Source organism: Oryctolagus cuniculus, chromosome 3 (genome assembly GCF_964237555.1).
Source record: "Oryctolagus cuniculus chromosome 3, mOryCun1.1, whole genome shotgun sequence".
NCBI lineage: Eukaryota > Metazoa > Chordata > Mammalia > Lagomorpha > Leporidae > Oryctolagus > Oryctolagus cuniculus.
This window is the reverse complement of record NC_091434.1, coordinates 62538754-62565557: the sequence shown is the minus strand read 5'-3', so window position 1 is coordinate 62565557 and position 26804 is coordinate 62538754. Positions and strand designations below refer to the sequence as shown.

Sequence of the window (26804 nt, the reverse complement as noted above, 5' to 3'; positions counted from 1 at the left end):
AAGAAAGATGTTGCTTGGGAATCCCACATCCCGTATCAGAGTGCCTGGGTTCAAGTCTCAGCCCTGCTTCCACTTCCAGCTTCCTGCTGATGTGTACCCTGGGAGGCCACAGGTGATGGCTCAGTTAATTGGGTCCCTGCCACCCTTGTGGGGGTCTTGGATTGGGGTCCAGGCTCCTGGCTTTAGACTGGCCCAGCTCTGGCAGTTGCAGGCATCCGGGGATTAAACCAGTGGATGGATTGCACTTGCTTCCTTTCTGTCCCTTCTTTCCAAATAAATAAAAATTATATCAAAAGTTAGAAAATAAATATTTCCCTAAAAAGCTTAACAGAATGGACTACTCTGAACCTGAGTCACTTTACCTTGTTTAGGCTCATTTGTGTGATGTGTGAAAGCTTATGCTTGCCGACTCCAGAATTTCACAGAAAACAAGCACACATTTTGAGGTGCAGATAGCTTGCTTTATTTTGTTGTTACTATCTCAAGGAGGTCCATCAATTACAACTAACAATTGAATTTATACCTGCATGAAAGAACTACATAAAATTGAAATTTTGGGCAGTTGGTAATATTGTTGTTTTTAATTTAACGACAGCTTTATGATGTTGTTGTACTTTATCTCTCGCTGTGGCTCATTGCTTAGTTGCCCGGTTTTTCAGATGTAATTTAAATTTAGAGCTACCACACAAAGGCATTGGCTGCACCCGGGACCTCCAAGAGTTGACACTGCTCTGGCTTGGGACTACTTGAATAGCTTGGTTAAATGAGGGGATGGCCAGGAGATGTTACTTTTCCAAGCTATCCAGGTACTCTTTCAGTCAGAGACAGTGTAAAGTGAGCGAACAAAGTGTTGGCCGTTACACTTTGCTCTGGTAATATTTAAGTCGTAATTTTGAACTTGAGATCATCAGAGACAATGTAAGACGTTCAAGTGTTGCTTACAGGAGGGTAAATGTAAACATCACCAATGCCTTACATTTCTGATTCAATAGGTATCAGTGCACACATCAGGTGACGTGCACAGCTTCATCATCTTTTAGGTGGATAGGACATCATCAATGGGGACTTTCTCAACCCATTGAGGCATACTTAGACATCAACAGTATGTTGAGGCACAAAAATTGGTAAGTGTTGAGCAGGGTATTCGTTCCATAAGAAACTTTCTCCTACCAACAGTTTGTTTCATAAGTTACACTGTAAAATGTCATAAAAGTAATGGTACAAAACTTTATAACCGTCAATTCGGCTATGTACAGTATGTACATGTCAGTAGGAAATGTATAATATTCTTAGGTCAATTATGAAAAGATTGAAATGCACATTTTTGAACTTTGACTCATTTAGGTTGATACAAAACTACTTTAAAAAATATATACAGATGAGAAAGATTAGTCCATGTGAATTATTTGTGAAAAGTTAAGATCGAGTATAGAGTATATGTTAAGAGCACAGGCCCTCTTAAATGGATCGAATGTTGATATTCACAGTGGCAGAGTCAGATCCAAACTCATTCCCCAAGCTCAGGGTGTAGAGTCCACCGTCTTGTTTCTGCACGTCCATGATGATCAGCGTGGTTAGGTCATCTGTGTTTTCAATGTGGAATCTCCCTTGTTGCTCTTGATTCTGGATTTTTCTTCCACCACATGACCATGTTATCTCTGGGGTAGGCTCCCCCGTAAAAGCACAGGCGACGGTCAGAACTTTGCCTTCGTCAATGCTGATATCAGAGGGAAGAGCTTCAATTTTAGGTGGAATTCCTTCATGGAACAATAACAAAAAAAAACGTTTTAGGATCACTGAAAACAATTATGATTCTCTTTCTACTGAATTGTTATGCACTAAAGACTACACCAGGCTACTGAGCTTGGCTACCTCTACCAGTAATTGTATTGCTCACCTCTGATGCCTGCTTTAAGCATTCTACTAGTTGAGCTTTCCAGTTGTGTCATACTAGATTTTCCCATAAAACTGCTGGAACTCATTTCTACAAAGGACTCTTGCATGGAGGACATGCTTTGGGCAGACATGCTTGCAAATTTCATTTCAGTCATGCTGCTAGCACTGCTGCTGCTGAAACTGCTGAAGGAGGCCTCCTGCTTGGAGGCAGACATTTGGACTGACTGAGACGAGAAGCTTCCTTGCAAGCTCGTGTCGCCACTTGTCCTCAATACTACCTCTCTGGAAGGTTCTTCCACTAGAGCTGTGGAGCATAGCAGATACACAGTGAACATCAATGACATCAGGTTAATTGGTGACATCTGACATTGACTTACAGCAATCGAAACCTAGACACGCACAGAAACGTAACCCAAACAATTTGCCATTGAAGCATAAGCAAATACATCTATACATACATTTGTCAAGAACTAGCTCAGTGTCTCCAAGAAATGAACCTTATGTTTCTATTATTATATTACATGCAGGTGCTAGGAATCAGTAAGAGAAAAATGATTAGTCAGAGATGATCATCGATACGTTACACATTCTGAAAATAGACGCTTCAGGGAAGTTGGTAGCTTTTCTTTGAAATGTAACTTGTCCAAGCTTCTGTCTAGCTGTAAAGAACCTTTTGACCATAAAGATAAATTCCCACAGGATGTCCCTCTTACATGTGGACTTAACAAGGCTTCTGAGAGTTTGCTATGCTCACAGACACAATGGGGAAGAAAAGGTAGAGAAAAACAAAACACGCAAAGGCCACAAGCAAGTACAGACAGTGGCGAAGGTATACTTACGAAGGACTGTTAAGGAAGCAGTGGCTGAACATTGGCCATGGAAATTTTTGGCCTTAATCGTGTACTTTCCACTGTCGCTTACTGATGCATTTCGGATTTCAAGAGTGTATATGTTTCTAGAGCGGCTCACATTGATATGTGAAGAAATGGAAATCTAAAATGAAGGAGAAAAGACAAGGATTTATATTCTTCAGCAGCAGATGTGGTATTCAAAATTTTCTTAAATAGTGTATACAGGATTACACTTACTGGCAGGTTGTTTTTAAACCACTCAATCTCAGGAGATGGCTCGCCACTGATCTCACAGGAGAAGAGGACATTCTGTCCTTCGTTAACGTTCTGGGATCTGGGCTGTGAGATGAAGGCTGGGGCATCCGAAAGTTCCTTGCTCAGGCTCAGGTCAAACTGACACTTGACGACCCCTTCGCTGGTCTTGCCGATGCAGGTGAGGATTCCTGCATCTCTGTGACTGGCTTGCTTGATGGTTAGGGTCTGATCGCTGCCTGAGACGCCATATCGGTACTCCTCCGAGTTTGTGAGCTCCCTCCCGTTCAGGACCCACTTCACATCGGTGGCGCCGGCAATGTTGGCTTTTAAAGTCACTTTTTGCCCATCAGTTATGCTCATCTGAGTAGAAAATGCCTTAATCTCAGCATGAGTTCTGATTTCTTGGGACGCCTGTGATGTTTTAGTGACTTCCTCATGGACAACTGATTTCTCCAAGGACATTGCTGCTGATTTCTTGACATCTTCGGAAATGAGAACCTTTGAAGCTTCCTCCTTGAGGGCGAGCTTTTCTTGAGATTTCATCTCTGACTTCTTGATTTCTTCAGAAGTTATGGACTTCTGGGAAATTTCCTCGTGGACAGCTGCTGCCTTCTGAGAGGTAACTTCAGAGGTCTTTTGTACAGATACTTTCTGTGCCTCAGTGTCTTTTGCAGCTGAAAAGAAAACCAGATTTAATTGGAAAGAAACCCCCCTCCCCTTACTTTTGTAGAATCTGCATGTGAATGATATGGAGACAAAGAAAGAGTGTTGACTTCTGTGTGCAGTGTAGGTGATGCCTAATAATTGCTCAGATCCAATCCTGGAAAATTGTCATGCCTGAAATTTTGAGATCAGTGAAATGATTCTTTAAACTAAATAAAGTTGAGGATGATTCTTATGACTTAAGGAAAAAAGTTTTTAAAAAATCCAAGGATTTAGGAGATGTGTAGACATAGGAGATTTTGAATAACTCCCACAATAATTTTTTTAGCATATTAAGATGGAGCCAACTTATTTTCATTGGGAAAATGAATATGGCTCTTTCATTAGCTTGGTACTGCTTTGGAAAATTAGTTAGAGTGAAGGTTTAGGGAAGCAATACCATTTTTATCTACCTGACTTTAACCTTAAATATTACTGGAAGCAGGGACTGGCTCTATGAAATCTTGTATAACACTACATATAGTTAGGCCCTTCATAAATGTCAATATTAATAAGAAAGCACATATGGACTTCAAATATGTGTTTCTACATTTGTGGACAAATGGTATGGTAGTATTAGAACAGTTTGATTTTAGTATATTATGTGTATATGTGACAGGGAATGTTTAGAAATGTTTCCTTCATATTATTTTCTGAAGAATGTTGGTCAGAATAAAAGCCAACCTACCTTTTATTGTTAATTTGCAGCTGGAGGTCACAGATCCAGCCGAGTTCGTTACTGTACAAGTATAAAGTCCACTGTCAGAAGTATTAGTCTTATGAACTTCTAAGAAGAATCCTCCTTTGTCTTCAGACAGTTTGTATTTACCTCCTTGTGTGATAGCCTGCAGAATGCAAGTGAGTGAGTTTTTAAGCTTTCTTGGGGAGATGGGAATGAGGGGGGAGAGTTTAGTTTAGAAGATAGAATTAAGGACATTGTTACCTTCCCATCTTTTGTCCAGGTGACAGTAGGCTGGGGTTCTCCAGTAGCTCTTACTGAAAATTTAGCAACATTATCGGAAGAAACGGTTGTATCCTGCAGCCCACTAATAATGACTGGTTTTGAAGAAATTGCTTCAGGAGCTTTTGTTTCGACTTTCTTGGTTTCGATTGACTCGGCAGTTTTCTGAGTGGATTTCTTGCTTTCTGATATACTGGACACCTGTTCATGGATACTCTTAAAGGCTTGCCCCTTAAACTGGAAGCTCGTTTTGGAAGTTCCACCTTCACTAGAAATTTCACAAACATAGTCTCCGCAATCCGACTCGGTGAGATTCAGAATTTTGAGCTCATAGGTACCATCTGCTGAATAATGAAACTGGAAGTGTCCATTTTCCTTCAGTTTCTTGCCATCTTTATACCAGCTGACCTCTTTAGCACACAGTATACTGCCCTCAACTGCACAGGTCAGCTTTGCAATGTCCTTGCAAGCCTCTGCTTTAAGGGACCGAGTTATCTTTGGCGGGGCAGAGACTGGTAACTGCTGAACTTTCTCTGTCGGTGTGGGTTTTGTCTCTGTGGGTGACACAGCTTTTGGAGGAGAAGTTACCGGTTCTGGAGATTTTACTCGTTTCGGAGACTTAACTGCTTCCGGGGACTTCACCCGAGGCTCTGGGGACTTGACTCTTGGGGGTGACGTCACAGCCTTCTCAGTTACCTTGGCCTTTTGGACTGTCAGAGTGAAGTGTGCCTCTTGCTTCCCTTCACTGTTTTCTACCACCACGCTGTAGTCGCCCTCATCAGAAGCTTGGACTGAAGAGATCTCGAAGGTTGATTTGTACTTGGAGGTGGTCACTTGGCGGCGGGCGGAAGTGCTCATCACTTCCCCTCCACGCAGCCAGGTCACAGTTGGCACCGGCTCGCCATCTGTGTCACAAGAAAACCTTGCCGATTCGCCTTCATAGACCGTCAGGGACCGTGGCTTTGTGAGAATTCTCGCTTCCAAAGTCGTCTTGATCTTTCTGGTTGTGGATTTTTCTTCCAGGGATTTTTCCTCTGAGACGGCGCTTTTCATTTCGGCAGCTGCATAGTGTTCGTAGGATGAGAGACTTTCCCTCGTTTCTGTCATCAGGGATTTCATCTCCCTCACGGAAGAAGCCGCTTCCATCTCCGACGTTTTCTTAAACGACGAGACTGCATATGCTTCCGTTCTTGTCAGCTCAGGGAAAACGGATCTAGGGACTTCCTCGTCTCTGCGCCGGGAGGCATAGGTGGTATAGTCACCCCCAGTGACGTCCAAGGTTGCGTAGTCGGAAGCTTCGCCCTTGTAGTTGGTGCACACGGCTCTGTACGTTCCGCTGTCATCAATATGACAGTCCAGGATTTCCAGGGTCAGCACCCCGCTCGTGTTGGTGTAATGAATCTTACTGCTCTCCTGGAGTTCCACGCCGTTGTGGTACCACTTAACCTCGGCAGTTGGTTTAGACTGAACGTTTAAGATGAAACGTGTGTTCTGGCCACACGGCACCCTGTGAGAGCGCATTCTCAATGTGATTCGAGGGGCGTGGTCCAGCGTGAAAGGCTGCTGGCTCAAGACTTCATACTTCCTCTCGGACGTCTTTTGCGTCTTTAAGGCCGCTTTCATGGACTCGTACCTGGAAAAGATGTCAAATCTCGCAGACCTCTCAAATCTTGAAAGCGACCTCTCACTGGACACAGGGCTCGGGGAACGTGGGCGAGTTCTCTCTGGAGTCGGGGACCTCCGTTCTACGTCCTCGTCGTCTTCGTATTCCTCGGCTGGTCGTGGATGGGACCGGATCAGCTCCGAGACGGGCCTCATCAACTCAATGTAAGTTGGTGACAAGGAGCGCCGCCGTCTCAGCAGCCTGGACACAGAGGAGGACGATTCTCTATGCGCGTGCTTTGCTATCTCGTATTCTTCCTCAATTTCCGTGATCTCGGTCACTTGCCTTTGTCGTCTTGATTTCTTTCTTGACTTTTCTTCCTTTGACAGATGGTCAAGCTCACTTTTGTATTCCGAGAGGCGCTGGGTCGTGGTCACTGGCCGAAGCAGCTCCTCGTCCTCCTTCTCGGCCATGATCCTCTGCCGCTGTTTCGGCTGCCTGTAGGAGGCGCGGGCGTGCCTTTCCCGCAGCTCTGCATACTTTGTACTGGTCTCGGTCTTTGTTGGGATGTGATAGGTTGAATATCTGAAATCTTTCCTTGTTTCCTCCATCCTGACGTGAGCTTGTGGTGAAGAGTAACGTAGGCTCGACAGCTCAAAACGTGGAGGACTTCGGCTTGGGGGTGAAGCTGAAAAACCCAATTCCAGCTCTTCTTCAAGGCGCAGCCTCTCTTCCTCTGTTCTCTTCATGGCCAAGTAGTCATCAATGGGAAGGAGGAGTTCTTCATCGGAGATGTCACCCAGAGAGCGTCTTCTGGGTCTGTAGTAAAAGTGGTAATCGGGAGAAGGTGTACGCCGGCGGGCTGGTCTCACTATCTCCAGATCGTCTTGGGACAGTTTGGGAATGCGCCATTTGGGTCTGTATTGGTCTGTAATGCGTGGAAGAGGCATCACATAGAACTGTTCCCATCTCGAAAGGCGGATGCGCTTGGGCCTCTTCTGCACAACCCTGTCAAGTTTCCCAGGCATTTCATACTGGTCACGGATCTTTTTATACCATTTCATGTCAGACATAGGCACGAACTGCTTGATGTGTTGGTCTTCCTCGATGGTGGTCTGTTTGTACTTGCGTGGCTCTGGGATTTCGTAAGGCATACGGAGTTTTCGCTCTTCCTTCTTCTCTTCCGTCTCAAGTCGGTATTCTCCCTTCACGGTCTTGGTGCTCACAGCTGGTTTGTACAGGATGGCCGCTTCTCTCAGAGCCTCTTGGGCTACCTGGGTCAGTGGTACCGATTCGGTTCCAGAAAGAATCTCGGCCATTCTCAGCGTCTTGTCGATTTGCCTTTGTACGTGCCGCTCACGTTCCTCCTTGCTCTTGAACTCCTGCTTGACGTACCTCAGGCGTTCCACTTGCAGATGAGCCTGGCAGCTGGTGGAGCCAGCTGTGTTTGTGGCTGTGACTCTGTAATAACCAGTGTCTTCGGGCAAAGTATCCCTGATGTGCAGAGCATAATAATCCAAGCCTTCATGGATAATTTCAATGTTGGGCCCGAGGGACAGTGGCTGGCCATCTTTCTCCCATTTTAATGTTGGTGGGGGGATGCCAGACACTCTGATCTCAAAGCAGACACTTTGGCCTTCTTGACATTCTGCATTGGCCAGGAGTCGCTTGAACATGGGTCTTAAAGTGGTGTCTGTTGGAGGCGGGTGTGGGGTTACCGTCAGCTTTGCCTTACAGCTGTCCTCACCATATTTGTTCCTTGCCACAACAGTGTATTCGGCATCATCTTCGACGGTCACGCTGTTGATTGTTAATTGGTAAAGACCTTTGTCGGACTCAAATGTGTACTTCTTGTCGTCATCACCTGGTTTGATTTTCTGACCTGATTTATACCACGTTACACGAGGCTCTGGGTGCACAGTTATCGTTACTCCAAACCGGACGTTTTCTCCCACGTAAGCTGTCTTATTATAGAGAGGCAGGGTGAACTCTGGTGGCCTTTCCAGCAGTCTCATCGTATCGGTCCTGCGCTTAATTTTCTTCATGGTTCTACGGCAGTAGTAGTCATAAACTTCCCTCACACCTTTAACAAACAGCTCTGCGTAAGAACTGTCTTCACCATAGTCATTGACTACTTTGCATCTGTAGGTGCCGTCATCGAATTTGGTGATGTCTTTGACATAGATGGTGGCCACTCCATCTTCATAGGTGATTTCGTATTTCTCACTGTTCTCCAGCTGTCTGACACCAAAGTACCAGGTCACTTGAGTAGACTGATCATAATTTTCAATCTTGCATACATATTTGACATAGCCTCCTTCTTCACCAACCGCATGCATTATCTGCCCAGAAACTGGGCCAATTTCAATGGATGCCACTTTCACTTTAGCAACACTCACTCCCCTCTGAGATCGAATTGCACCACCACAGGAGATCCGGGCTGCTGACACAACCATGTTCAGGTCTTTCTTGATCAGAGTGTGGTAGTAGCGCCGGTGTTTTAATGTTCTAATCACTTTAGTACTGACTCTGTCTATCTTCTGCTTCAGCCACGGGTGCTGGAGTGCCTCAGATGCGGTCATGCGAGATTTCCTCTCTTTCACCAACAGCCGGTCAACAAAATCCATGGCTTCAAGGCTAATTTCTTTGAATGCTTCTTCATCAAAAGTATATTCAGCATTCATGATATTCTCAATTATCTGTTGGTTAGTTTCAGCCAGGAATGGGTTGATACCACTCAAGAGCACATATACCAGTGTTCCAAGGGACCACATATCTGTGGCTGAGCTCACCACATCATGCTGGTGCACTTCAGGTGCATAGTATTCAGGGGCAGTGAACTGAAGCCTAAAGTTGTCCCCTGGTTTCAGCTGACGAGCTTGACCAAATTCTATTATTTTAATGACAGAGCTCCTCCTCGTTTGGTAAATGATGTTTTCTGGCCTAATGTCAAAGTGTCCAATACTGTGACTATGTAAGAACTCAAGTGCTTCACAGACTTGGCGAACATAACTTACGATTTCTCTTTCATTTAGCTCAAAAGCACTTGTGTTGATGCGTTCAAATATGTCAAGTCCTGATATGAACTCAAAGATCATAACTAGTTCTTCCATGCTTTCAAATGATTCATGGAGGTATAAAATGTTTCTGTGCCTAGCAATGTTTAGAATGGAAATTTCCTTCTTTACCAAAACCTGATCAGTCCCTTTGACTTTAACAAATTTGGCCATGAATGTCTTCTTTGAGGAAGTTTCAACACAACGGTGGACAATTCCAAATTCACCTCGCCCAAGATCTTCGGCAATCATATATTTCTCATAGAGTTCCTTGGTTTTGGAGTGAGATGCTTTAGTCATGGAAACTTCCCTGGTCTCATCCACCTCTTCATCGTAGTTCATGGCTCTGGTTTTATCTTCTTTGGTTACGGTTGGTTCTGAGGGCTCGGAAGGCTTGCTCAGGCCAAACTTATTTTCAGCTATTACCCGGAACTGGTAACTTGTCTTTCCAAATAAGTTGATGACGGTATAACGTGTTTCTCGGGCCTGCCCTACACGGAGCCATCTTTCTGCTGTTGTTGCACATTTTTCAATAATGTAGTTGGTGATTTTGCTGCCACCATCGGTAGCTGGCGCAGTCCATGTTAAGTTGACAGAATCTCGTGAGACATCACTCACTTTGACTCCTCTGGGTGGGTCAGGAACATCTGCCACATCCAGTTCAACTGTCTTTTGGTCAATTCCAAATCTGTTTTTAGCACAGACCACATAGAAACCAGCATCTTTTCTCTCCACTCCATTGGGGAAAACGAGTGACGTAAAGGACCTTGTGACAATAACTTGGTACTGGCCGTTATTGTCAATGAGATCTTGTCCTTTCTGCCAGGTGATCACAGGATCTGGTTTCCCACTGAAAGGGATCTTGATGCTGACCACCTCACCACGGAGGGCATGAACGGCTCCCATGCCTTCCAGGTTTTTAGGCAAATGTATCTTAGCTGGAACTGCATCGGAATAAAAGAGGAGGGAATACAATTTAGTAACATGTAACACTTTCCTCTCCAAATTAATAAGTCATTTAAAACCAAACTGATGCTTATGATGTGTTTTTACCTTCTACTTCCAAGGAGGCAGTGCCAGACACAGATCCCCCTTGGTTGGTAGCTCTGACTTGGTAAACCGTGGCATCGTCATCTGTGACACTGGCGATGATGAGCTGGTGGTAGCCACCTTTAAATTCTTGAATCCTGTACTTCAAGCCATCTGCGATGATTTCTTTGCCTTGTCTGTACCATTTCACAACAGGTTTTGGATGACCTGTCACCTTGCAGACCAAAGTAGCATTGCTCTGGTACCTGACATTTAGATTTCTCAGTTCTTCTTTAAAGTGTGGTGCCTGAATAGGGACGTCAGATTTAGGAATGACAGGTTCGGACACTTCACTCCATTCACTTTCCCCACCTAGGTTTTCACATTTCACACGGAACTCGTATTCAAGACCTTCAATAAGGTTTTGCACTGAGAAGACAGTTTCTCGGATTTCTTCCGTTGTCACGGCAATCCATTTGTTCTGCTTCTTCTCGCGCTTTTCAAGGTAGTAATTTCTAATCTTTGCACCTCCATCGCTGGCAGGTGGCTTCCAAGCCACAACACAGGAATCTTTTGTGAGTGCAGTAATAGTTGGTTTTCCAGGAGCACCTGGCTTTTCTATTTAAAAAAAGAAAATGATTTGAGTTAGCAGGTGAAGCAGGCAAGTTTATTAAAAGCTTATTTCTAAAAGTAGAATGAGTCCAAAGTCCTATTACAATAGTTATTCTACTACTTTCTGGTAAGAAAATTATCAAAAAACCTGATTTCCTTTTCAAAAAGGGGATAGGGTATATATTTCCCCATGTATATTTGTAAATATTCAATGGAAGTGAGAAAAAAGGCACTGGTGCTTGATCTGAATCTTCGCTCTTTCTTTTCAAAATTATTTTTTCACCCAGTAAAATGCCATCTCTGCATGCAAGACAGCAATCGGGTCGGACTCACCAAATGGACTCTTGATGATCACAACTGAGGAGACCTCTAGAGGCTCACTGATGCCAAAGGTGTTCTGAGCTGAAACCCGGAAGTAATAGCCAGCATTTTCTGTGAGGTTCACAATTCTACAGGTTGTCACTGAGATGGCTGAAGACACCAATTGCCATTCAGCCCCTTCCTTGGCCTCACATTTCTCCACCACATAATTGGTGATCCAGGAGCCACCATCGTCTGCAGGTGGCTTCCAGCTGATGACTACAGAGTTCTTCAATAGAGCTTCAATCACAATTGGTCCTGTAGGCTTGTCTGGTTTATCTGTTGGGGGAAAATACAATTGCATTGGTTTTCATAGCGTGTTTCCCAAGACTTTGCTTTTTTTCCTTAAAAAAAAAAAAAACAATGAAAACAAAATACCTTGTATTTCCACATCAAGCGTGGCATCAACTGTTCCAAAAACATTGCTGAGCTGAACTTTGTATTTCCCAGCATGAGTCTTACGTTGGACGTTTTTCATGACAAGATGAGTATAGTGCTCAGTGTTCTCAATGGTAATGTTTTCTGAGTTTTGCAAGAGTTTCTGGCCGTGGAACCAAGTCATGGCAGGTACTGGACGACCAATGTACATAACGTGAAGTCGAAGCGTAGAACCCACAGCACCATAATACTTCTCTTTGAGTGGGTAACCAGGATGGAACTGTGGTGCCGCTTGCAGGAGAAGCTTGCTGCTGCTTTCTACTTCTCCAACTTCATTAGTAGCTATGCAGGTATAAACACCTTCGTCTTCTTGTTCCTCTGTCATTACTGTCAGAGTATGTGTGCGTCCATCTGAAGACATTTTGTATTTCCGGCTTTGTACAAGTTCCTTACCAAATCTGTACCATTTAATGTCAGGAAGAGGCCTTCCAACAATCTGGCATGAGAGTTGAGCAGGTTCACCCAATTTGGTGGTAACATCCTGCATTTCTTTGCGTACTCCTGGGGCCTCTCCAGCTGAAAGATGTGAAAGATGATGTTAGTGCATAGTTACTGCTGAACCTGGATTCCTGTCCTTGTGTGTCAGGAATGGAGTTATCCTATTGATAACACTTTGTTAGATACCATGAATCACATATGAGTCTGATTCTTAGACTCTGTGGAAGTGATTTTCCTAGGGTTCTGAGGGAAAACAGGGACCCCTGCACCCATTTCTGCTGGTATCTTTCCTATAGAAATTTGCACCTATTCCCTATGTGTTCATATGCTAAAGTGAGCAATTGTTTTCCAAATACTTGCTCTCCCATAAAGCTTTCCAGCGATCTACTTAGTATAGAGAGGAAGATTAGCCTTAACATGTTGTTGCAAATCATAAGCAGACATCTAAAGGCTACTTACACGTTAGCTTAGTCTTTATAGATGTAGCAGTTCTTCGAGGTCGGCTAAGACCAGTTTCATTCTCAGCAAAAACCCTGAATTCATATTCAGTAGCTTCCAGCAAACCACCTATTGTAAATTGCTTGTCCTTGATACGTTCCTTATTGCTCTTCTTCCAGGCACTATCTCCAGACTGTCTGTATTCAATCCAGTAGCCCAAGATTTCTTTGCCACCATCACATTCAGGTTTCTCCCACTGAAGAGTGACACTATCTTTGGATATTGAAAGAATCTCAAGTTCTCCTGGTTGACTTGGCTTATCTGAAATAGTTGAAAACAAATTAAAAAGGGAGTTAATTTCACTGATGAAATAAAAGGAAAAGACTAAAGACGTTTTTCCTCTTTCGTCTTAAGCCCTTAGAAAACTCCTTCCTTACCAAATGGATCTTTGCAGACAACTGGTTCGGAGGCGGGGCTGGTCTCACTTAGGCCAACTTCATTCTGTGCAATTATGCGGAACTGATATTCAGCATCCGGAACGAGCCCGGTGACAGTATACATTGTAGTGGTTATCTGTGTCTTGTTGTGTCTGACCCATTTGTCAGTCGATGTCTCCTTGCGCTCAATGTAGTAGCCGGTGACTCGAGAGCCACCATCATCTTTGGGCCGGGACCAGGACAAGCTAACAGAACTCTTGGTCACGTCAAGTACTTCTGGAGGATTGCTTGGAGGTTCTGGCGGATCTATATACATAAGTGCAAAACACACATGTTTAGAGCACATTCCCAGATCTTGTACGTTGATGGCTTTCCTATAAAAACAAACAAACAAAAAAAACCACTGAAATAATTTTTACAGTTTGGTGGTTGAATGGGCACTTACTCAGCGGTGTCTTTGGTATGACTGGTTCCTCGGATTTCAAGGGTTTGCTTATGCCAAACTGGTTCTCTGCTGAAACCCGGAAGTGGTATTCCACATTTTCTTTGAGGCCTTTTACCACCAGGGATGTGCCTCGGACTCTGGAATCGATGGTGTACCAGGCTGCCTTAGGCACTTCTCGTCTTTCAAGTATGTAACCCAAGATGTCAGCACCACCATCATCTGCAGGAGGTCTCCAACTGACCCTTACAGAACGAGCTTGTATGTCATCGTATTCAAGGGGTCCTTCTGGGGTGTTGGGACTTCCTATCACCTTGACCTTGATGTAAACAGCCTTCTTGCCACATTTATTTTCCAGAACCAGGTCATAGGTGCCAGAATCATTCCTGTCTGCTTCCTTGATCACAAGCTCAGTGTGTGTTTCAGATGTTGCGATCATGGCACGCTTGCTAACGTCGTGGCCTTCCTTGGTCCATTTGCATATTGGGAATGGTTTTCCCTTGATTGGTATGGTGAGTCTGATGACCCCACCTTGTCTTACAAAGACACCTTCCTGGTATCTTTCATCAAGTTCATAATCAGGATATTCTGGGGGAGGAAAAATGGTAGGGTTACAATTTAGAATTGGGGAGGGATGAGGAGGAAGTAAGACTGAAGGCAACTCTAGCAGAAAATAAGCAATTATATGTCTTACCAAGCATTTCGGTGACTTTGACTGTTCCGGGTACCTCAGCAGGCTCCCCAGGGCCCCCAGCATTACAAGCGAGGACACGGAATCTGTATTCAGCACCCTGAGGTAGATGTGTTAAAGTATACTCCCGAATCTTGGTGGGCGTGGTGTTACATTTGGTCCATTCGTGTTGATCTACTTTCTGCATTTCGATCAAGTAGCCTGTGACTTTAGATCCTCCCTCATCTTCTGGAACACTCCAGGCTAGGGAGACGGATGTCCTTGTGGTATCAGTAACTCTTGGGTTTTGTGGCTTTCCTGGTGGAGCTGGAAAGAAGAATAAAGCAACAATATACTTCTTAGAGTTGTTGCCAAGTGGAAAGTCAACTGTGCCACCTAACAAATTCAGTGAATGCTTGAAATGTGGCCTGTTAGCATTAAACTAGTTCCCATTTTGTGCAAATTTGTTTGATTTTATCAGTTAAAATGCTTAAAGGTTTTGCTTTTACATTTGTCTTAAATGTGGTTTACTTGTGATCACAACACCTTACATTTATCATGACTATCTTACATTGGGAAATATTAATGTTTTTTTAAATTTTACCATATTATCTGTATGAGTCTCATTTTAAAGAAGAGGAAACAGACCCAAGAAAAATATGTAAAAAGTTATTTGACAGAAGCTGTTGGGAAAAACACAAATTAGTTTTGGGGATGATGAAAATATATTATGGTGATATATATGTGGTGGTGAATCCAATAGTACATTTAAATAAAACCTCATAGAGCTATATACATCAGAATGATGAGCTTTACTGCATATGAGTGTATTTCAATATCCTTATACAAAACACTTACCGATTGGATCCATGGCAACAACAGACTTGGAAGGACGACTTGGTTTTCCAGTCCCTCTTGCGTTAATGGCTGTGACACGGTGTTCATATTCTAAGCCTTCAATAAGGCCGGTGGAGCGGTACCGTGTCATTGTCACTGGCACTTTATTGACACGGACCCATCGATCTGCTCTCACTTCTTTGCGCTCCACGATATAGCCTGTCACCTGGGAGCCACCGTCATCTTCCGGTGGATACCACGTAAGTGTCATGCCATCACGGGAGACATCGAATACCTGTAAGGTTTCTGGAGGTCCAGGGATACCTGTAGCATGATAAAGGCAAACACAATATAGCAACATGATTACATCAAACTAAAAACTCTATCAATGTCTGGGCTTTCAGTTGGTGTTTTCAGTGGCATTCAAGATACTTGTAACTGTTTTTCCAATGTTTTCACACTTAAACTTTTCTTGTTCCTCATTTTCTTCAATTCTGTAAACACTGATTAAGGATACACTCTGCAGTCTTTCCCCCTCACTTAAATATAGTCTTAACTTATTGCTTTCCTGCCTTACTCCCTTCCATTTTTAAAAAAGAACTATTTATTTATTTGAAAGGTAGAGTTACTCACACAGAGAAAGAGAGAGAGATTGTCCATCTACGAGTTTACTCCCCAAGCCCCTCCCCCCTTTTTTGCACTTGGAACCAAAGGTGGGGAGAAAGGCAGGGGGTTCCAAGAACTTACTTATGCTGCTGCGGCATTCTATGACCTCAGACTGCAAGTAAGAGCCAATGCCGAAGCGGTTTGTTGCAGCCACGCGGAACACATACTCATTTCCTTCAGTGAGTCGGGTAAACTTAAATGTTGGTCTAGTCACTGATTCAGAAACTGGCAGCCATCCTGGACGATGAGCGTCGCGTTGTTCTACCACATAACCACTCAGTGGAGCACCACCATCCAATTCGGGCGGTTCCCAGGAAATGGTAACTGATGTAGCTTCAATTTCATCAATCTTGATAGGCCCAGTTGGTGGACCAGGCTTGTCTATAAAAGAAAAATAAATCCAGGAAATGAATTTTCACTTCAACTCACACTTGTGTGACTCATGTCCAACAGCCTGCTTTGTCAGTGTCTTTGTCACCATCCCCCCAGCCTTACCGAGAATAATCACTTTAATGGTCTCTGAAGTAGTTCCAGTAACATTCTTCAATTCAAGTGTATATTCTCCAGTGTCTCTTATGGTAGTTTCACGGATGGTTAATTTAGCTACTTTACTGTGAGTTTCAACTGTGACACGATCTGATTCTCTCAATTTTGAACCAGCAAAGAACCAGGAAGCAGCAGGAGGTGGGCGACCTGCAATAGGTATCGCCAGCTCCACTGGTCTGCCTGCTGGCACATGGATGGTCTTTTGAGGCATCATAGAAAGGTCGATTGTTGGCAACACTGTGAGATAGAAATTAGGCATTTATTCTTGAGCATTACTTACAACGAAAAATTATTATGAACTCTGAATGTTTTCATTTTACTTTTTTATTGTTTTTTGGCTACTCGATACATACCTCTGAGATCTTGTACAGTCACAGCTGTGACGATCTCTCTTGGTTCTGACACGCCTTTCTCGTTTTGTGCCCTCACCCTAAATAAGTACTGTTCACCTTCATTTAAGGAAATAACAGTGTGCTCCAAGACTGTGGGTTTTAAGGTAACAACCTTCATCCATCTCTCTGTGCCAGCTTTGCAGGCCTCGAGTACGTAGCCAGTGAGTCGGCTGCCACCATCGTAGAGTGGCTTTTCCCAGGCAAGGGTGACAGTGGATTTGGTGACATCGACCACTTCTAGCTTCGTAGGCACCAGTGGCACTTCCGAGACCAAGACTGCATCAGATGTTTCGCAGGGTTCTCCGATGCCGTAGATGTTTTCTGGCAGCACTCTGAAGTAGTACATGGTTCCTTCTACAAGCCCGGAAATTCGGTAAAGTGTCTTGCTGCACTTGGTGGTTACTGTTTTGAATGCTCTCATGGCAGCTTCACGCTTCTCAATGATGTAATTATTGACTGGAGCACCACCATCAATTGTGGGAATTTCCCAAGTAATAGTCACGGAGTCTCTTGATACTTCCTTAACTTTCACTGAAGGACATGGACCAGGAGTATCTAAAAAAAAAAGTGAATAACCATACTTCTTTGTCTGATTTATTATATATCTAAAATAAATAATATATATATTTAAAGAAAAATATAATCTCTATGGAGGTGGCCTATCACAAGTCAATGTCTATCTTTTTAGAGAATCTACTCACAGAATAGTTAATTTCAAGGAAATCACTTACCATAAACTTTGACAAGGACTGTTGCTGACTTCTTGCCAGATTGATTCTCAGCTTCGATGGTGTATTTACCAGCATCGTACCGATTGACTTTATCCACGATCAGCAGAGAGTAGCTTTCGGTGGTGTCAATAATGGCTCGGCTTGCAAGGTCAATCCCCTGCTTGCTCCAAGTGATGACAGGAGCTGGTCTTCCAGACACAGACACCATCAGGCGCAGTGAGGCTCCGGCCCTGACGGTCACAGTCTTCTTCAGATCATCTGCCAGCTCGAGATCTGGTATTTCTGGGAAATAATGTCAAAACCTAATTAGCCCATGAACAAGGAGGATGAGAAAATAATTCACCCAAAAGCTTTAAATGGTAACTACCTAGTCTTTCCACGGGCTCAATTTCGGCAGTTGATTCACTGTATTCGCTCATACCCTTCACATTCACGGCAGCAACTCGGAAGGAATATTTCTGGCCCATTTTAAGGTCCAGCACAGTGAATTCATTGTTTCTTATTGTGGCATTGGTGTGCACTCGGTACCACTGGTCAGTGTCCTTTTCTTGCATTTCGAGAACATATCCTGTGATGTCAGTGCCACCATCATATGTGGGCTTGGTCCATGCCAAACTAATGCTGTGCTTGGTGGTATCCACAACTCTTGGAGCAGAAGGAGGTCCGGGAGTGTCTGGAATTTAAAAATGGCAATGCAGATATTACACAAATAAGAAAACTTTCCGATTCATATATTTTGTTTTTCAAGACTCACAAAGACATTGTTGCTTTTTTTCCATAATCAACCAAGATAATCTTAGTAACTAGGCTCTTAATGATATCACAAGACAGCACTGTATGCTATGTTTTCGTCCTTATTCTTTTAAGAATTTAACTGATTTAGGAAGGTTGATGCTTCTTTTCTACTTGGGCTGGCTCTGCTCTCTTCTTCTCTGTTAGCTAAACTCACTGCTTAAAGCACCTTTTCCCAGAGACTTCAGTTGTTCACTTTCAGGAGGCTAAGATCACCTGCCACCTCCACATTGCTCATAAGTGCAGGCATCCGTTTCTTCACCTTCCCCTATTTAGTCCCAGTGACTTAGTCCTTTTTGGCTCCTGGGCTCAAACTCTGAAAACGGAGTTGTTTCTGATTTCTAATGCTGTTGCAACAATGATTTCATTAGCAGCTTATTAAAATACCAGAGACTGTGCTTCTGCCTAGCCTCTTCTTAAAACAGACTTTGCTTTTTCTCTTTTCAGAAATTATTATCGGTATAATAATTCTTCTCTGTTCTTGGACTTATAAAATACTAGTCCATCTCTTTCATATTGGTAGAATTTTTTTTTTATAAATTGGAAAACACTGCAGTGGCTTACAAAACAATGTTAATTGCTAGTTTACAATAGAAGTAGTAGTTGGAATATTTTCCTACGTAGGCGCTAAGATCATGATCATAAGCATATGCTTTTCATAAACCTTACATGTTCTTGGAAATGGCATGTTTGGGAAATCGTGTGTCACAGTTTTGGTGGGTACTGGGTTAATGTGTGATCCTGAACTCACATGATGGTTCTCTGCACGAGATGAAGTTGGAAGCTTCGCTGGGCTCACTGTTGCCAGCGGCATTCACCGCAGTCACCCGGAACTGGTAGTCACAGCCTTCCATGAGGCTGGTCACCTTCAGCCTGGTATCGTACACCACGTAGTCCTTGTTGACACGGGTCCAGCGCAGGCTCTTCTTCTCGCGTTTGTCTACGAGGTAGTTGCTGATATCGTTGCCTCCATCTGATTCTGGTTTTGTCCACTGGATGATGATGTGCTCCTTGCCAGCCCCGACTTCTTCAGGTATGCCGGGTTGTGATGGAATAGCTGTTAATATTTTATGAAAGTAAGAGCGATCAGAATTGTACAAAATCACCTTGGATCCCATGACATTTCAACCACTAAGCTGTTTAAAAGTGTCACTACTTACTGAATGAGTTTCTGGCCACAATTGGCTCTGATTCAACAGGCACACCAGGGCCATATTTGTTTACTGCCCTCACTCGGAATATGTATTCATTGTTCTTGATGAGTCTGGTAACCACATAGGATAGGGTTGGGCATTCGCCTTCAACAATCACCCAGTTGAGCCTGCTGGTCTCGCGTCTTTCCACGATGTAGTGAGTTATTTCTGCTCCCCCATCTTCCTGAGGAAGGCTCCAAGCTAAAGTGCACTTCTCCTCTGTTACTCTGCTGACAGTGAGTTTTCCACACGGGCCAGGGGAATCTGAAAGAGGTGTAATGAGAAGCCATGTTGAACATCATTTTTCTGTCTGCTTGTACTTGAAAATGCTGTAAAGATGCAAGAACGTTTAATGGGCTTTACCGAGAACTTTGACTATGACAGACACAGCCTTGGTCCCACTGGCATTCTTCACTGTTAAAGTGTATCTTCCACTGTCACTTCTGTCACAGAACTTGATCACAGCAGTTGCTCGTTTGCCAGTATATTGCAGTGAAACTTTTTCACAGACATCTAGTTCCTTGTCTCCTTTGGTCCAGATAATTTTAGGTTCAGGTTTGCCACCAACCGCAGCATCAAGAACAAGATCGGAACCTGCTCTGATGGTAACCAGGTCACCCTGTAATCTGGCATCCAGCTCAGCCTTGGGTGGAGCTGTTAACAGGCAAAATAAATATGATTCTCAGTTGATTTTTCACACACATTGTGAAAAATGTGAAATTTACACATATTGTGGACAATTTCTTACCATATTCATCTCGGCATGTGACAGGGCCGGTGGATTCTGACCCTTTGCTAATTACACCTGCTGCATTCTTGGCCAACACACGGAATTCGTAAGTGTCTCCTTCACTGAGAGCGGTCACGGTGAAGAAATTGTCAGATACAATGGTGTAGTTGCACTTCAGCCAGCGACCATCTCCAACCTCACTGACTGGCTTACGCTCTATGATGTAGCCCACGACTTTGCTGCCTCCATCATACACTGGAGCAGACCAAATCAATGAGACTGTTGATCTCGTGACATCTGTCACTTCTGGTCTGCCTGGTGCGTCTAGAAGGGATACAAAAGTAAGGTTAAAAAATACAGCTCTGAGTTCTACGACTACCATTAATAACAACAAAAAATACCCTTAAACTAATACATACCAACTGGGTTTTGAGCCATTATGGGTCTTGAAGCTTCACTGGCTTTGCTGACACCTGCAGCATTGAGTGCGTAGGTTCTGAACTGATATTCCAGGCCTTCTACTAAACCTGTCACTTTGTAGTTGCACTCCAAGCATGGTATTTTGTTTTCTTTCACCCAAAGAATGGTGTTACGTTCTTTCTTCTCAACCCAGTAGCCAATGACTTTACTGCCACCATCATGGTAGGGCTCTTCCCAACGAATAGACATGGCAGTTGCAGATACGTGGTAGACCTCTGGTCTTGTAGGAGCACTTGGTGGGACTAAAATACAGAGGTGTCAAATATGAATACAGTTTTAGAAAATTTAGTGGAAATATTTAATGATAGATATTTTGAAATCTGATTTTTAGTTTTCTTACCAAATGGATGTTCAGCAATGATTGGCGCTGATTCCAGAGGCTTGCTGACGCCAAATCTATTCTCTGAACTGACCCGGAACGAATATTCCATATACTTTGTGAGATGGGTGACTTTAATCTGAGTGCGCTTGATACTGGAATTGACAAGCTGCCAGGCAGTTGTACCTGACTCACGTTTCTCAACGATGTAATTAGTGATTTCGGTGCCTCCATCATCTTTAGGTTCAGACCATGACAGGATACATGATTCGGCTGAGACAGATGAGACCTCGATGGGGCCGGTTACTGGGCCTGGTCTTCCAATGACCACAACAGTGATGGTAAAGGTTTTAACACCAGCTGTATTCTCCAGGGTCAAGAAGTATCTTCCAGAGTCGCCTCTCATGCTGTCCTTTATGGTCAGAGTGGTTCTGTCTTTTGTTGTTGTGATGCTCACTCGGTCTGTCTCCTTCAGTCTCATTTCTTCCAGTTTCCACGTCACTCTGGGTGCAGGACGGCCACTGATTGGTACATCAATGGTAAATGGGCTTCCTGCTTTGCAAGTTATGAGCTGATTAGTAATTCCTGTGAGATCAGCAGTAGGCTCAATCTGAGGTTCTTTTATGATGACAGAAGAGAATGCTTCCCTGGGTTCACTATAGCCAGCGTTGTTCTTGGCCCTCACACGGAATTCATATTCCGTGTTCTCAACAAGGCGTTCCACTGTGAAAGTGAGCTGTTTGGTGTGACCAGCTTCAACCCAGAAGTCAGATCCCTTTTGTCTCATTTCAAGCAGGTAGCCAGTGATCCGGCTGCCTCCATCATGGTCAGGTTTAAGCCAAGCTAAGACTGCAGAGGATTTGCTTGTGTCAATGACGTCAAGTCTCTTAGGTGGAGCAGGCTGTTCTGTGGCTACCATTGGCTCTGGCATTTCATATGGCTCACTAACACCATACTCGTTTTCTGCAGAAACACGGAAATAGTATGGGACGCCTTCTGCTAGGTCACTGACCTTGAGGATCTGACGAGTGCATTTCTCACTGACAGTCTGCCAGCTACGCCGACTTGCTTCTCGTTTCTCTACCACATAGTGATGGATTCGGGCGCCACCATCGAGGAGAGGGGCGTCCCATAGCAGTGTAGCAGATCCTCGGGTCACATCCTTGAAGGTAATTGGACCAGGTGGGCCTGGGGAGTCCAGGACCTTCACGGTGAATGTGATGGACTTACTCCCGCTGTTGTTTTCCACTGTAAGGGTATATTTCCCCGCATCATTTCTGTTGCAGTTTTCCACAGTGAGGGTGCTGAAGGAGTCTGTTGTATGGATATCAGCCCGAATGCTAAGGTTGGAGTCTGCTTTGCTCCACACAGCTGTAGGAGTAGGTCTACCCTGGTAGGCAATGAAGAGGCGAATACTGGCCCCAGCTCTAACAATATGTGTCTGCTTGAAGTTTGCATCGATGTCTAACTCAGGAGCTGATAAGCGGTCAATGGCTTTAATTGTGCCAGTCACTTCACAGCTGTCTCCTTTCCCAGCACCATTGATAGCACTAACTCGGAATTTGTACTCTTCACCTGCTTGTAGATCAGTGACTGTGTATCTTGTCTTCACACATGTCTCTGCATTCACTTTGTGCCAGTCTCCTAAGTCAGCTTTGCACATCTCTATAATATACCCAATGATTTCCATGCCACCATCAAAGACTGGCTTGGCCCATTCTAAACTCACAGTTGTCTTAGATGTGTCTGTCACCTTGACCACTGAGGGAGCACTTGGTGGGCTGACGGGCTCTCTGCATTTAATGAGTCTTGAGATGTCACTTGCAGGTCCTATTCCCGCGGCATTCTCAGCCATGACGTGGAATTCATACTCATTGCCTTCCGTCAGACCGGTCACTTTGAATCTTGTCTCAGAGATTGGTCGTTTGCTGATCACTTTCACCCATCTCGTGCTTTTCTTTTCTCTCCTTTCAAGGATATATTGTTGAATTTCATTGCCACCATCTGATTCTGGCCTTGCCCAGGTGAGGGTAATGCTATTGCCTGTTACATTGCTAGGCTCTGGAGTGCCAGGGGCATCAGGAACAGCTGTAAAATGTTAAAAAAAAAAAAAAAGAAAAGAAAAAGGAAACCCAAACCAATTAGCCACATTTGCATGTAAAGTAAATTGCATGGAGAATACCACTTGATAAAGATGGAAACTTACTGTATTGTATTTGAGCAATGACTGGGTCAGAATCAAGTGGCCTGCCAACACCAAACTTGTTAACTGCAGAAACACGGAATTGATATTCATTGCCATTTATTAATTTAATGGCAGTGTAACTGTGGGCTTCACATTTATCCTCTATTAGCGCCCAAGCAAGTCTGCTGGTTTCTCGTTTTTCAATGATGTAGTGAGTGATGGGAGAACAGCCGTCGTTGAGTGGAGCGTCCCACCACAATGTCATCTTCTCCCCCGTAATGTTGGTGAATCTTATTGGCCCAACCACTTTTCCTGGTGTATCTGTAAGAGACGTTTCCAGAGTGAGTTTCCTTTTCCTTGTCCATTAAAACACAGTTAAGGCATAGAAAACATCCAAGTCCCATAAATTATAACATTAAGAATCTGTTTTAAAAGTACCTTGTACTTTGACTGTAATGTCTGCTTTGGTGGAACCTGATACATTTTTGGCTTCCACTGTATATATGCCACGATGGTCCCGAGTAGCATCTCTGACAAAGAGGCTGGTGGATCCAAGTACATCAGTTATTTCCATATTCATCCTCTTTTCGATTTCTACTCCATCTTTGAACCAAGTTACCCGAGGTACTGGCCGTCCTTGTACCAAAGCTTTAATTCTAAGGCTCTCTCCAGACTTAATAATGAGACCGTCAAAGTATTCAGGACCAAACTCTACCGTCGGTGGAACTATAAAAAAAGTAGAATGTATTAGTTTGCTTAATACCTTTACAAACATACCTTTCCTTAGTGCCACATAGAAAACCTGGAGGGGTAAGGACTTGTACTCTACACTCAAAGCCTATCTTGATAATGGAGAATTTGTGCTATGGGGTAGAATATTCGCTTTATTATGTCTGTCAAGTTATTATTTTAGTATTAGCATTTGTAAAAAGAGATACAATGCACTTACAGACCATTTCGTTTCTAATACTGCTGCATATTCAAACACATTCCTGCAACAAGTCGTAAGCTGCATTCCAGCAAGGGGATGAATGTGTTGTTGAATATTTGTTGTAACTGAATAACTTCTATAGAGATGGACCTTTTCCTTCATTTATTATAAATGGCTAAAAATACAATGCTAAAACCTGATTGCATGCTTTTTCTATAGGAATGGAGCAAAATAATAGACATGGTACAAAGAGGCCAATTGCATTTTTTTATTCTCTTCAAATGAAAGCAAAAAAAAAAAAACTAATTGATATACATGGCAACCTTGTGTACGCTGTAATCTGTTCCTGTTTTACAGACTCTGGGGCCAAAAGTAATTTTTAAGAATGTAAAGATCCTTAGTCATTTTGGAAATCAGTTGTAAATGCTCACCATTTTCGTCTCTCGTCATAATAACGCCGGAAGACTGTGAGGGCGGGCTTATCGTTCCAACAGCATTTCTTGCAATTATTCTGAACTCATATCGATCTCCAGGACTAAGTCCTGTAACTGTGTACTGGCATTCACTGACGTCGGTGAAGTTGCATCTAACCCAGCGATCATCTCCTTGCCGCTTCTCAATGCTGTAGGCCACGATCTTACTGCCTCCATCACGCAATGGCGGGTTCCATTTAAGTGTGATGGTTTCCCGGGTAACATCAATGTAGTCGGGAGTTCCAGGTGGGTCTGCAAAACCATAAGGAAGTTACATGCATCACTAGCCCTTAATCTTATGAGTAGAAGAAAAATAAATCCACTATCTCATAGCCATTATTTTCAACTTTGTTTCATAGTTTTCATTTCCCTTGCTTTAGATGACTTGTTCTCTAGCAACAAGAAGATATGGGAGAAGGTATACAGGGGAGAAAAGCAGTGTCTGATTTTATTCTTTCCAACATGTTCATTTGTGAAATTAAATATATTTGAATAATAACCACTTACCTACTGGGGAAACAGCTAAGGTGAATTTGCTTGGGTCACTCGGTGAGCTTAGGCCAGCTGAATTTTCAGCATATACACGGAATTGGTAATCCAGGCCTTCTATTAGTCCAGTGGCTCTATATTCTCTTCCAGATATTGGTGACATGTTAATTCTCTGCCAGAGGATGCTATTTCTTTCTTTCTTTTCCACGTGGAATCCAGTAACTTCTGAACCACCGTCGTAAACTGGAGCATCCCAAGTTAGTGACATGCCATCAGAAGTCACATTGTATATGACTGGCTTTCCCGGGGGGCCTGGAATCCTGAACTGGTGTTTTGCCACAATAATGCTCGAGACAAGTGGTTCACTGACTCCATATCTGTTTTCTGCTCTTACTCTAAACTGGTATTCTGCATCTTTGACCAGATTAGGAACTTTGAAAGTTGTCCTGGCGACACTTGAACACACCATCTTCCAGTTAGTTTGTGACGTCTCCCGCTTCTCAATGCTGTAACAGGTGATTTCTCCCCCTCCATCATCTTCTGGCACATCCCAGGACATGATGACACTGTCAGCTTTGATCTCATCAAATCGAATGGGTCCTTTGGGTTTCGATGGTGGGCCGAGAGTGATGATGGTAATGGGGGATGCAATTCTACAGACTGCATTGTCAAGGATAATGGTGTATTTTCCTCCATGCTCCTTCTTGACATTCTTAATACTCAATGTGATTTTGTTTTCAGTTTTACTGAAACGAACATACTCACTTTCTTTCAATGGCAAACCATCTTTCAGCCAACTGATAGATGGTTTGGGCTTCCCTTTGTAAGGTAATTCAAGGTGCACATTATGGCCAATTCTCACAGCAATTTGTGCACCAGGGATTTCTGACAGGTCAACTTCAGGTGTAATTACAAGTTCTTTCACTGTAAGTGGCCCAATCGTGACACCGTCACTCAGCCCTTTTTCATTTTTGGCACACACTTTGAATTCCAGAACGGACTGTTCTTTAAGTTGTCCAATCTCAATTTCACATGTCTTGGTTATGCCAGCATATGACCACGTTTGTTCACCTTTGCCTTTTCTTTCCACAACGTAGTCTGTGATGACACTACCACCATCAAAGTCAGGTTTGGTCCAGCTTAAGGTAACAGATGTCTTTGTTGAATCTTTCATCGAGAGATCTCTAATAGGAGCTGGTACTTCTGCAGCCTTCACTGGCTCTGTAGTTTCACAGGGTTCTCCAATTCCAATTTCATTTTCTGCAAGAACTCTGAAGAAGAATGGAGTTTTCTCTGACAAATCCATGATCTTAAAGGATGTACTGGAGCACTTGTGTGACACGGAAGACCACGTTCTCTTCGTGGCATCTCTCTTTTCAATGACGTAGTTAATTATGGGTGATCCACCATCAATGAGAGGAGGATCCCAGAACAAAGTAACTGTGCCTCGGGAAACATGTTTAATCTGTAGTTTCTGGCAGGCAGCTGGTGTATCAAGCACTTTAACGCTCACGGTTGAAGACTTCGCTTGACCAACTCCATTTTCTATTGTCAGGATATATTTTCCTGTATCATTGCGAGTAACTTGAGGAATAATGAGTAATGAAGATGAATCAGTGTTTTGAATGCTGTATCTGGCATCAGTACCAAGATTCTTCTCATCTTTTCTCCATGTGACAGTAGGTGGAGGTCTGCCTTTAAAGGGAATCAACACTTGCACATCTTCACCAGCTTTAGCGATAATAGAGGTTCTGAGAGCCACATCGAGGTCAATCTCTGGTTCCTCTGTAGAGACAAAATGGACATACACAGTGAATTTTAAAAGCAAGATGATGAGTGATTTCCTGAAAGT

At 43.5% G+C, this 26804-nt stretch overlaps 1 protein-coding gene across 50 annotated transcripts in view; it reads right to left on the bottom strand.

The window, feature by feature from the left end:
- Positions 1-439: 439 nt before the first annotated feature.
- Positions 440-26804, bottom strand: part of TTN (titin) — a 273051-nt gene continuing 246686 nt past the window's right edge. For 49 of the 50 annotated variants that reach the window (XM_070070523.1, XM_070070524.1, XM_070070536.1 and 46 more), the window contains 29 exons: positions 24971-26737; positions 24422-24715; positions 23498-23785; positions 23081-23380; positions 20896-22962; positions 20495-20797; positions 20094-20399; positions 19709-19999; positions 19313-19609; positions 18904-19209; positions 17728-18033; positions 17361-17642; positions 16591-17184; positions 16187-16474; positions 15773-16072; positions 15047-15349; positions 14213-14515; positions 13522-14106; positions 13077-13382; positions 12661-12960; positions 11704-12279; positions 11299-11604; positions 10378-10971; positions 4648-10268; positions 4393-4549; positions 2985-3676; positions 2736-2889; positions 1898-2200; positions 440-1757 (listed from right to left, as the gene is read on the bottom strand). In XM_070070523.1, coding sequence (XP_069926624.1) covers positions 1459-1757; positions 1898-2200; positions 2736-2889; positions 2985-3676; positions 4393-4549; positions 4648-10268; positions 10378-10971; positions 11299-11604; positions 11704-12279; positions 12661-12960; positions 13077-13382; positions 13522-14106; positions 14213-14515; positions 15047-15349; positions 15773-16072; positions 16187-16474; positions 16591-17184; positions 17361-17642; positions 17728-18033; positions 18904-19209; positions 19313-19609; positions 19709-19999; positions 20094-20399; positions 20495-20797; positions 20896-22962; positions 23081-23380; positions 23498-23785; positions 24422-24715; positions 24971-26737 — 18488 coding nt within the window. In that variant the 3' untranslated portion in view covers positions 440-1458. The remainder of the gene's footprint in view (positions 1758-1897; positions 2201-2735; positions 2890-2984; positions 3677-4392; positions 4550-4647; positions 10269-10377; positions 10972-11298; positions 11605-11703; positions 12280-12660; positions 12961-13076; positions 13383-13521; positions 14107-14212; positions 14516-15046; positions 15350-15772; positions 16073-16186; positions 16475-16590; positions 17185-17360; positions 17643-17727; positions 18034-18903; positions 19210-19312; positions 19610-19708; positions 20000-20093; positions 20400-20494; positions 20798-20895; positions 22963-23080; positions 23381-23497; positions 23786-24421; positions 24716-24970; positions 26738-26804) is intronic. The other variant, XM_070070550.1, reaches the window with a different exon arrangement.